The sequence below is a fragment of the Channa argus genome, chromosome 6 (genome assembly GCF_033026475.1).
Source record: "Channa argus isolate prfri chromosome 6, Channa argus male v1.0, whole genome shotgun sequence".
NCBI classification, from domain to species: Eukaryota; Metazoa; Chordata; class Actinopteri; order Anabantiformes; family Channidae; genus Channa; species Channa argus.
In genome coordinates this window covers 27125965-27134844 of record NC_090202.1, presented here as the reverse complement: position 1 = coordinate 27134844, position 8880 = coordinate 27125965, and the positions used below count along the sequence as shown (strand labels likewise).

At 44.4% G+C, this 8880-nt stretch overlaps 1 protein-coding gene across 1 annotated transcript; it reads left to right on the top strand.

The window, feature by feature from the left end:
* Positions 1-2707: 2707 nt before the first annotated feature.
* On the top strand, positions 2708-8245 carry sb:cb81 (mRNA decay activator protein ZFP36L1-like). Its single transcript, XM_067508540.1, has 2 exons — positions 2708-4555; positions 5196-8245. The coding sequence occupies exons 1-2, from the start codon at positions 4502-4504 to the stop codon at positions 6417-6419; spliced, it is 1278 nt and encodes a 425-aa protein (XP_067364641.1). The 5' UTR covers positions 2708-4501; the 3' UTR covers positions 6420-8245.
* The last annotated feature ends 635 nt before the right edge of the window (positions 8246-8880 follow it).

Sequence of the window (8880 nt, the reverse complement as noted above, 5' to 3'; positions counted from 1 at the left end):
TCTATATATTGTGTAAAACCAACAGTCTGTTTTAGGTTTGGTAAAATTGGATTTATGTTTTCATTTCCCTTCAGCACATTGAACAAAATGACCACAAAGTGATTAATTCTTCTCTTCTGTATATAAATTTGAAGAACAGTTGCACTGTATCAGACATTTGTCTCTGTTGTCAGCGAACTGTAAATCATAAAACTCAGCCACCACGTTGTTGCTGTGTTGTACCAGCTTCTATAAACCTGCCCCTCCCTTGTCTCCACCCCAACCACCACTAACTGCCAGTCAAGTTTCCCTTCAGCCATGATATGACACTGGTGTTAGTCCCCACATATCTGATTAAAGCTCATCAGAAATCTGTTTTAAATGTCTTTATATCAAAGCTGACAAGTGCATTTGTGACCCATTTTTAAGTTTAATGTTTGTTACTCTTGTTCATAACTAAAAGATTCAAGGCTTTCTCTAGAAAATGTGCCAGAAATGAAAGCATTTCTCAGAGCTTTACTAGGGGGAACTTACCCAAAGAACACACACAAAGAAATGTCCTGTAGGGCCGTGGTACAATAATGATTAAAGAAGCTTGTGGCCACCAGAAGGACGCTAATTCAGTCCCTCAGAGCTGAAGTAAAAAAGCAGCTCCGTCATCAACACTGCTGTGGTGCCTTCGAGCAAAGCTCCCGATGACAACTGGCCCATGTGGAGCTGCTCAGGTCAAACTGTCCACATGAAAGTGTGCATTTGTTTGAGTGTGATCACGGTGTTATTGCAAAAAAGGAGGAGAGAGGAAAGAAACCAAAATTCAGTGCATGTCACCATCCTCACATTGCAAACTGAGTCTGTAACTATAATGAGTGTTTTCCTATTCCTGCATATACACCACACAGCATTCCACCTACAGATATGAGTGGATAGTCCGCACACATACACTCCAGCCCACTCTCCCACACACAGACACACACAGACACACACCACACGGCCGCAGACAGTTATGCTGGTTATGTAAGAATAGATTCAGTTGGTGTGTCGCTCAAAAGACCAGAGGGACAAAAACGCAAAGGGATACATTGCATGGATAGATAGTCAGAGAGACGGATGGATGGATGGATGGATGGATGGATGGATGGATGGATGGATGGATGGATGGATGGATGGATGGATGGATGGATGGATGGATGGATGGATGGATGGATGCAAGAACACACAGGTAGGAAAAGAGAGTCAAGAAGTGAAAACATGGAAAGAAAAGAGACATAACGACAGTCAGTCTGTTACTAAACCAACCAACCACAGGGAGGAAACCGCACTGGATTACAGTTATTTAACACTGAACACACACACAAACACACCACAGCAACGTATCAGAAAGGCGTTGTGATAAGAAATGTCTGTTGTGTACTTTACAGTTTGTTTTGCAGCCTCTTTACAATGAACTGTCACTCAGTTCTTAACAGCCGCAAACAATCCAAACATCACTGGCTTCACTGGTCTTTTCTCTTAGATTACATCTACAAAACATTTACGTGTGAAAGCAACACACATCTACAGTGGCTTATTTAGATGTATTTTACAAAGATTTTCCATTCGTACGGGCCAGAAGCTGAGCGTCAGCAAACAGCGGCTTTAGTTATTCACTTAGTCGTCTATAGATTTTTGTGTCAAACGACTGAATAGGCATGAAATAATGCTTCAGGCTTTCTGCAGAAGGTGGCACAAAACCAACATCAAGTCCTCCAGATTCAACACCCCTAAAGCTAATTTGTTCTTACCCACTCAGACAGGCCAGTGAATCATAGCCGTGTGTAGGGGAAGCTTAGGTTATGGATGGGCACTAAATAAATACGGCAGTTTGCCTTAAAAATCAGTACGTCGTGAACATCGTGTCACATAACACATGACAATAACAAAAGCAGCTGTTTCTGTTGGTCGTTTTTAGCAGGCAGCAACTTACTCTGACATATTTCACAGGAGGACCAGCTAGCATGAGCTCCTTGTTGGCTCATTTATTGGAGGAAACCTTGACTCAACCACTTTCTCTGTGTTTACAGTTTGAACACAGAACTATCACGTTTTCATTCTATTAATTTAAAATCAACCATCAGAATCGGGTTTGGATGCAGAAGGCCCCGCCCGGCCACAAAGGGACTCCCTGGTGCTGGTCCCGGGCCTGGATAAACTGAAAGGCTTGCAGCAGGAAGGGCCTCCTGCGTAAGAGCTCATGCAAAACCAATGTGCGGAACCCAACCCCTGAAGTGATTTTGACACTTTTGACCCTTTTGACCCTAAAAGACACATTTTTGTCCCAACTTCAGTAGCCTGTAAGAAGTGCCAGTACTCCAAAGAGTAGCGTTACTGTGTACTTGCCTACAAGCAATGCTAATGTGTCAAAGAAGGCAGTGGAGGGAGGGATATGACCCATAATTCCAGTTGGTGCAGCTCCGCTATGTTACATGTACAGCACAGTTTTATTTCCTTCTCTGCATTGCGCTGTGTCTCGCCCAATGCAAAGGCACCATTTCACATTAGCGTTCGCCACTTGTCAGCCGAGCTGAGGTGTGAGGCGCAGCAGCAGTTGGTGGAGCATTGGAGCTATTTCTTTGATGTCAGTTGCACGTGTCCCTGCCCCAAGTGGACAGGAAAAAAGCAAGAATGGCCACAAAAACCACTTTACATACATTGGACTATGGCCTAATGCTACCAAGCTCTTTGTATCTATAAAAGAAAATGCATGTTTAGACTGGAATTAGACGTCTGTCAGCGCCGACCTCTGTAAAAACCCAGTTTAGAAGCACAATCGTGAAGCCAAATTGCGCTGTGGATCCGTTCAAACAAGCAGCAATCTTTGTTTTGTCCTATGAAGTTTGAGTGGTTTACTGCAGAGTGGACAGTTGATACGCTCTCATCTTTTATCCATGTTTATTGACCTAAATTTGCATTTCAGCACAACAACAATAAGGATAAAAGTGTGACTGCTGATGGGGTAGCTGGACTCCCACTGACCAGCATGTCTGGACTTGTCCTTATCTTCCACCAATGTGGGGCCAAAAATAAAAAATTGAAAAATTGAAGTAGAAAGATAAATTATAATTAATTTAGAAGCCTGAGAGATGAAACGTTTTGGTTTGAATACATCATATGTAGCAAAAAAAAAGATTTTTTTAAGATAACACTAACGATGGGCTTCAGAACAACAGTCAGTCTCCTTTGCCTTATCACATTGTTGTTGGAGTTTTTTCAGAGACCAAAAGAACAAAAGTTTTACCTTCAAGGCTTCTCTGGCTTAGTGAGGGTGGGGGACCACTTTGCCTAGATCTCTATTCTAACAAGTTCACGCTCCATTTACACCTGTGAGCATTTTGGAGTTTCCAATCAACATGACTGTGGATACTGGGAGGACACTAGAAGGCACATAACAGATACCTGAAGACTCGTCTGGGTAACAGCATAACACAGACAGGTTTTAAACGCATTTATCCATAAGTTACGGTGTAAATAAATAAGTGTGTAATATGTGTTTTAATGCTAAGATGGGCAACTATAAATGGGAATGCAGGAATTAGACTTCATCATCAGGTCGACCCCAAATGAAACATTACTATCATCACTATGTCTGGAGAAAAAGTAAATGAATTCTAGAAACATTCATTGCGTACAGCAACTGAAATTACTTTGTATGACTTGTATTTCTAAACTGAAAGTCCTGTTCAGGGAAAATCCACACTAGAAAACAACATTCAAATGGACGATGACACGGACGATGAAGACAATGTCATGGTACAAGTTATTTAGAAAGGTTTTAGTTATAGTTTTTTTTATTGAAAGATAAAACTGTGTTTAACCGTATGTTTATTCAGCGTGTTTGCTATCTGCAACACTTGTCATTGTCTCCTTTAGCTGAATCGAGCCTAAAGAACGCGAGGGGACGGCCTGTTGGAAGAAAGAAGAATGCGTCGTTAAGGATTTGGTAATGAATGGGTAGAAAGTTAGCTTCATTCAGTGCCCCCCTCTTCTTTCTCTGTCCTCCCTGCCCCCCAGCACACCGTTACAATGCAGGACCCCCACCCCCAACACACACATACACACAAACACACACAACACTCCCTGCCCCCTGACGAACACAGGCAGGGGGTGGGTGTGTACGGGTGGGTTTCCCCAACTATTTAAGCAGATTCCAGCAGATGGTTGGGGAACTTTCCTGCTGCAGTCACGTTACTTTTTTCTCTCAAACCCCTGTCTGTCCTACAACGGACCTGACTCCTGCTGCTTCCCTCCCCAACAAATATCTTGGAATTTCTGGAGCAAGTCGTGTCTTTCCCTGACCTGCCACACCATCTCTCACGGGGCCAAACCGGGCAAATCTTTTCCCTGTTGTCTCTGTTCCCGCAGACCAGACTTGGTCCCTGTTCCTTCCTTCTCTTTGGACCCTGAAGCTTTTCGTCCTCCCGAGCCTTTTTCCACTGTGGGATCAGACATTCAGCTCCTTTACTCAGCGAGGACGTTGGAGCAGAACATGCCCTCCGACTTTCTAACGCCTTTCCTGGAACTAGACGAGGAGTTCTGCAAGGTGAGAGCAACCAATGACTATTTAAACCCTTTACAATATTTTTTGCGTCTGCTGTGTGATTATTAGCTGAAACTTTAATTGAAGGCCAGAAAAGAGTATGAAAGAGAACAGTATCAACAACAATATATGATGTGGAAAAAGAGAATGCGTTGCTAAAACATTTGAATTTAAAATTTTTAAAAAGTGACTGATTTGTAGATAGATGCTGTACAATGTATCATATGTGTATGTAGTGCCTCAAAATGTGCCGCACATTTATAGGTTCAGAGGTCAGTTTGTCAGTTTTTTGAGTCAAAGAATGTTTATGTTTCACATTTAGATTCATTATTGAAGTGTAAACGTCTTAAATGTTTTATGAAATGTGTTTTTGCTGATGCTTTAACAAATATTTAGTGTTTGAATTTGTGTTTTTTTACTGCTTTCAATTCAATAATAAACCCAGAATAAACTTTTGTCCAAAACTCAGCACACTGTAATGAAAAAGCTTATTGATGAATCCATGATTACACTCCTCTGTTGCTTTGTCTGCAGCCTCAAAATCTCCTTTCGGCTCGTCTTGGCCCTGCCAGTCTCGCTCCAGCGCCCCAGGAATGCAGAGAGCTCACATCTAATTCTTCTTCTCTCTCTGTTTGTGTGACAGAATTTCCGCAGCCTGGAGGTGACAGATGGCTTGTGTACCGGCTCACAGCAGCAACGGCAGGAGCACAGTCAAAGACTCCTGGGTTTCCAGCGACGCCATTCTCTCTGCCCCGTGACCCTCCCCAACTCCAAGTTCAACAGTAGCAGCACTGAGGTGATGGAGTCAGCCTACTGGGGGCTCAACATGGCCTCCAACCAGCAGTGGAGCAGGGAGGGTCAGCTCCCCCGCTCGTCGCTCAGCCACATCCCTTTCAGAGTCGACCGCTCGGTCAGCATGATCGAGGGCAATGTCTGCGGCGTGGAAAGCCGAGACGACAAAATGGCTAAAGTGTCCCCATCCACGCTGCTCCCTCCACCGGGGTTTGGCATCAGCAACACCTCTCTGTCCTCCACTGCTTCCTCCTCTGCCTCCAGACCCCTGGCCCCCTCCCCTCACATCTCCACCCGGTACAAAACAGAACTCTGCCGTACCTACGAGGAAAGCGGGGCTTGCAAGTACGGCGCCAAGTGCCAGTTCGCCCACGGCTTAGACGAGCTGAGAGGGCTGAGCAGGCACCCCAAGTACAAGACTGAGCCTTGCCGCACTTTCCACACAATAGGCTTCTGTCCGTACGGCGCCCGCTGCCACTTCATCCACAACGCTGACGAGCTGAATGCTGGCAACGCCGCCGTACCGCCGCAGAAACCGAAGATGAGGCCTCCTCTGCTGCGTCACAGCCTTAGCTTCGCAGGCTTCTCCTCTTCTCCACAGACTTTCCAAGCAGTTGAGCAGTCGCAGCCATCCTCCGTGCTCTTCACCCGGGCTTCCTCTGTGTCTCCTCCTCCGTCCTCCATAGGCAGCCCAGAGCTTCTGTCACCTCTCTTCCCTGACCCAGGGGCACTGAAGCATTCCTCTTACCCTTTCTCTGGCATCACCGACCTGGCAGGCGACAGCGGTGATTCAGGTCTACGCTTCTATGCCGTGACCGATTCCATTAATGCCAAGTGTCCCACCTCGGGTTTCACCCCCAAAAACTCAAACCTCTCCTACAGCCTCCCCCAGCAGCTGCCAGGCGCCCTCAGCAGCCTCCCCGGCCTTCAGCGCTGTGCGTCGGCTGACTCCCTCTCCGAGGAAGGCTACACCTCCTCCTGCTCAATCAGCTCTTCCTCCAGCGGCACAGAGTCCCCAAGCTTTGAGGGCCGACGGCTGCCCATCTTTAGCCGCCTGTCTGTTTCAGACGAGTAGGGAAGGGTTTTACTGAAGGGCTGAATTTAGTAAGGAACCGACTGGCTAATTGTTTTAACTTGATGGACATATATTTTTGGTGCGTATAATCCAAAAACAAGAGCATTTGTCTGCACAATGTAGAGACTAAGTAAAGGAAACTCTAAGCAAGTTAACGAGATTAAAACATCAGGCTTTAAGTTCCTCCCTTAATGCAGCCGAGTAAACGTACCTAACTTTGTGCATATTGCATTTCTCATCCCGGCAGTTGTAGTGCTGCTCAGTGTTCGTCCAGTTTTAGCCGACCTCCTGTTCTCTTTTATTGTTATTTTTATGCCGTTGTTACTGCTGTATACTGTTGTATACCCATTTTTAGAGAATCCTTGGAGGGTACTTCACTTAGCTCAGCGTTCATCCTTATGCTGCCCCTCATCATGACGAAATTCAGTGTGGGAATTTCCTGTGCCCTGATTTAAGAAGGATTTAATATTAGTGCTGTTTTATGTATGACTGCTGTGTTACTGATTTTTTGAATATAGCAATGAAGTTTTTTGCAGATCTTATTTCTGTTTCAGTGATGGCAGCCTGCAGAATGTCTCCAGTCATTTTTAGGGTTTTTAAACCGGGAGAAAGTATTAGTAAGAGGGCTACACAACTGTATGCTGATTAAATGTTGTGGCCACTTGAATGTACGTCATCTTAACTGGCTGGTATCATCCGGCTAATCTGCCTTAGCAACAAAAAAGCACAAGTGTAGGCAACCCACTGACTCTAGTTACCAAAGTTGATGTTAGAACTCCCCTAACCTACTAGTACTGTTAACACCTAGCCTAGCCTTTAGCCATGAACGCTAATTCACAGTGTTATCATTTCTGTTGTTGTTGTGGAACACGTTTAAAGCCTTATTTATTGCTTTCGGTAGGATTTCGTCATTCGTTTTGTGGTTATGTTTATGCATTTTTTTTTAAATGCCAGAGAAATTATGCTTTACTTATGCATTCATGTTGTCTGTCTGCTTGGTTTCCACTTTCCAGTAGCTTTAAGAAGGCTCGCGGAGAGGAGAGGAAAGGAGGAAGAAAGACATTTTGGCATTCTACATGTATGTTGCCTTATTGGCTGATAGGCCTGGCAGAAACCAAGGTTCACCGAGCTGAGCTTTCACATCAGACGCTGCTCGATCCGTGAGTCTTCTCTCCTCTCCGCAAAGCTTCACGCCTCTGACTGTAATAAGCATTTCCCAGATTTGTACTACTGTTACTTAAATACCAAGCAACACGGACCAGACGTGGGGGTGGGAGCGGGGGGATGTGAGAATCAGTTTGGGAGCCACACGACCACCAAAAGAAGGATAATGTGTGTTTCATTGTCAGACTGCTGTGGTGTATGTGTGAGGAAGTCCCACCTGTGTGATGGAAACGCACAGGTGAGAGGTGACCTTTGTTTATAGGAGATTTGTATCTATCAGAGTTGCCTTGCTGACAATGTGTATGTCGGTCGACCTCTGTTGCACGCTACCCCTTTGAGCGGCAGGTTAAATCAGTGAGTTCCAACAAACTCAGGCAAGATTTTGATTGTTTTTGGCTTGAAATCGACTCAACCTGTTGCCGTGGCTTCTTTTTAGCTCGAGCGGACAGCAGGCCGTTTTTGTAACTGTTGTTAACTTAAAGTCCTATTTATTTTGTTTTTCAAAGCAAATTCTATATTGTGTTGTTTGATTTTTTTTGTTTTGTTTCACATAATTTAAATGCATTTATTGTTTACATTCCGTGGGTTACGTTGATATCTTAGCTCTTTATCCTAATATATTTGTCCATGTTTATTTCAAAATAAAAGTCTTTGAAAAATAAGAGCTCAGCTGTCTGGAATCTCGTGTGGATGACTGGGTTACAAAGCACACAGGAACTCTGAAGTGATTTAAGCTGTTCTCCTGTGAATTGAAGAAAGGATTACACAGCATGCTACAGCAAAGCAAGCCAACATCTGGCTTTAAGACACTTAAGACATTTAAAACATCCTCGCATCCCTGTGTTCGTGTTTAATCATTGTCATCGCTCACACTCTCCCCTTCTGCTCACTTTTACATTGCTCTACTTTAACATTGTTATCCAATGATTTTGTAAGATCGTATCTCGTGAATCAGTTACATAAGTTGCTTAAAATCTAATAATAGTAATGATAGTGTGTATTACACAATTAGAAGGAAATCCTTACAATGTGGACATACACAGGTTTGTAAATGCAGGAAAACCAAGGCTGCCATGGAGCAGGATGATGGATGTGCACAAACGTTCATTTTTGGTGAAGGGCTCCCACAAGATCGTTCAAGATGCCCCTGTTTCTAGAGTCTTTACGATCAGCTGTGTCTCACTGTGTCACACAAAAGGAACAAAGATGAACTCTTTCTTCTACTTGCATTTAGGGAATCTCCCAGCCCTCCTCTTTGTGTGTGTGTGTTGTGTGGGAAGAGGAGTGGTCGCCGCTC

What these genes read in the sequence shown, in the direction of transcription:
- sb:cb81 (XM_067508540.1), top strand. Translation starts at nt 4,502, where the DNA reads ATGCCCTCCGACTTTCTAACGCCTTTCCTGGAACTAGACGAGGAGTTC. An exon ending in TAGACGAGGAGTTCTGCAAG is followed by an intron (nt 4,556 to 5,195) that starts GTGAGAGCAACC and finishes TTTGTGTGACAG; the next exon opens with AATTTCCGCAGCCTGGAGGT.